Source organism: Nannospalax galili, unplaced genomic scaffold (assembly GCF_000622305.1).
Source record: "Nannospalax galili isolate Female #2095 unplaced genomic scaffold, S.galili_v1.0 scaffold635, whole genome shotgun sequence".
Lineage (NCBI taxonomy): Eukaryota > Metazoa > Chordata > Mammalia > Rodentia > Spalacidae > Nannospalax > Nannospalax galili.
The window spans coordinates 65654-68290 of NW_008335836.1; the positions used below are offsets into that span (position 1 = coordinate 65654).

Here is a 2637-nt window from a genome sequence, read left to right on the forward strand (position 1 = left end):
CCTTTCTTCTCTTCTCTTCTTCTTTTCTTTTCTCTTCTCTTTTCTTCACTTTTCTGTTCTGTTCTGTTCTTCACTTTTCTTTTCTTTTCCTGTTCTGTTCTTCACTTCTTTTCTCTTCTGTTCTTTTCTGTTCTGTTCATCTGTTTGCCAATGATTAATTACTGTAATTTAATGTTGTCTCCTTCCTGTCCTGGGGCAAAATTTCTTTCCTAAGAGTCACATGCATGAAGGAGAATGAAATTTGGGTCTCATTTCCTTGGTTGTTTCAGGAGAGAATGTCAGGGTAACAGTTTGGTACAAGCAGACGAGGAGGGACTCAGTGTGACGGAGCAGTGGGCAGATGGCCCAGGATCTTACAAACTTGGGCTCTTCTTCTTTTGCGGGTGCATGTAGGTAAATTTCTGTTTCTTTCTGGTTAGCATCAGCCGGAAGGAATTTAAAAGCAGCAAGACCTACAATCAGGATTCGCACATTCCGTAATAATCAGACCCAGCTTTCCTGAGATCAACTTTGCTGGTGCTTCAGTAATAGGACTTTTGCCTCATTGGTATGAACACTGACAAAAAAGGAGAGATGAGAAGTCACCCAAGGGAGGAGACATGGTTGGAGCAACTGAAACAATGAATGACATCAACATTAAAAAAAATCTTAAAAAGCCCTAGTTTGCTGAACTAAGGGTTTTGTTTTTTGAAGAATCAATTCTGTTCCCCCCACAGAAAAGTGTTTCCTGTACAGCCTTAATGACTGCATCCTGTTTAAATGCTTTCTACTTTTGTCTAAGAAATGAATACTCATAAATAAAACAATATTTTTGCAAAATATTTTCTCTTTTTTTAATGAGACTTCATGTATCTAGCTACGAGGGAAAACTACTTTGAGTGACACTTTAGTACTTTAAAATGATGACGTCTGTAAGTTTGCCCACTATCTTTCAGTTCCACAGAAGAAACCTACTCTAGGTGATCTGTTGCAATCAGTCTTAGCTTAGAGCTCAGCAAATTCATGTTAGATACACTATTTGCTCAAATGAAGTCTAAAAGTTAATTAAACTGATGAGGTAATTATATAGAAATCTTGGGACCATTATTGCCACTACTTTTAGAAACGTTTTACTTTTTATTTTTATTACTGCCCATGTAGTAGTACAGTGTCCACAGAGGCCAAAAGATGGCATTGGATCCCCTGGAACTAGAGTTGCAGGCAGTTGTGAGCAGGCTGACATGGGTGCTGAGACCTGAACTCTGGTCCTCTGCAAGAGCAGTGCACATTCTATACATCTCTCCTACACAATCCACCTCTTTATTTGTTTTCTCCTATTAAGTTTTAGATATTTTCAGACCACTATGGTCCAGCAATCTGGATAGCTATGATACAAGTTTCTCTGATATAGTACTTTTTTCTGTGCAGTGAAGAAGGATGTTGACCACACACAGTGAATGTGATACACTTGGTTTATGATCTGTTGTGGCACAGCACTCTCAGAAGGATGGCTTCACACAACACCACTCTATTCCACCCCTCCTCTTTCCTCCTCCTGGGAATCCCTGGCTTGGAAAATGTGCATCGCTGGATTGGCTTTCCTTTCTTTGCTGTGTTCTTAATAGCTATACTTGGGAATATAACCATCCTTCATGTGATTCACACTGAACACAGTCTTCATCAGCCCATGTTCTACTTCCTGGCCATGCTGTCATCTATCGACCTCAGCCTGTCCAGCTCCACCATCCCTAAGATGCTTGGCATCTTCTGGTTGAACCTGAGAGAAATCTCATTTGAAGGCTGTCTCATCCAGATGTTCTTCATACACCTGTGCACTGGAATGGAGTCAGATTTGCTCCTGGCCATGGCCTATGATCGCTATGTGGCCATCTGTAACCCTCTTCGTTACAGACTGGTGCTGACAGACAAGGTTGTGTTCATCATTGCTTGGGTCATCCTACTGAGACCACTGTCTTTTGCTGTACCTTTCATCCCACTCATCCTGAGGTTACCGTTTTGTGGACACCAAATCATCCCCCACACGTACTGTGAGCACATGGGCATTGCCCGTCTGTCCTGTGCCGGCATCAGGGTCAACATCATATATGGCTTGTGTGCCATCTCTACCCTCGTATTTGACATTGTAGGCATCCTTATTTCCTATGTCCACATCCTCCGTGCTGTATTTCGACTCTCTTCTCTGGATGCCCGGGTGAAGGCGCTGAGCACCTGTGGGTCTCATGTGTGTGTCATGTTGACTTTCTACACCCCTGCCTTTTTTTCATTTATGACTCATAGGTTTGGCCAGAACATTCCGCGCTGCATTCACATTCTTCTGGCCAATTTATATGTGGTCATCCCACCGGCTCTCAATCCTGTAATCTATGGGGTCAGAACTAAGCAGATTAGGCAACAGGTGCTGAAAATGTTTACCAAGAAATAAAATCCGGCTACGGTACTTCTAAAAACTCAGACTCAGAAAAGAAATTGCACAAGTTTTCAATTTTCAAAAAACAAGGAGAACATTTACAAGGTATGCAGTCCTATGAGGGAGGGGGCTTGTTAGTTTGAAGACATTGGTCTCTTCAGCCTCCTAGTAACTAAGGTGAAGCCTATGTCATATGTGTAGGAAAAAATTTTAGTTTGGGGTCAGGGTTG

At 42.0% G+C, this 2637-nt stretch overlaps 1 protein-coding gene across 1 annotated transcript; it reads left to right on the forward strand.

Moving 5' to 3' along the window:
* Positions 1-275: 275 nt before the first annotated feature.
* Positions 276-2422, forward strand: LOC103732039 (olfactory receptor 52E1-like). Its single transcript, XM_008830562.2, has 2 exons — positions 276-283; positions 1483-2422. The coding sequence occupies exons 1-2, from the start codon at positions 276-278 to the stop codon at positions 2420-2422; spliced, it is 948 nt and encodes a 315-aa protein (XP_008828784.2).
* Positions 2423-2637: the final 215 nt, after the last annotated feature.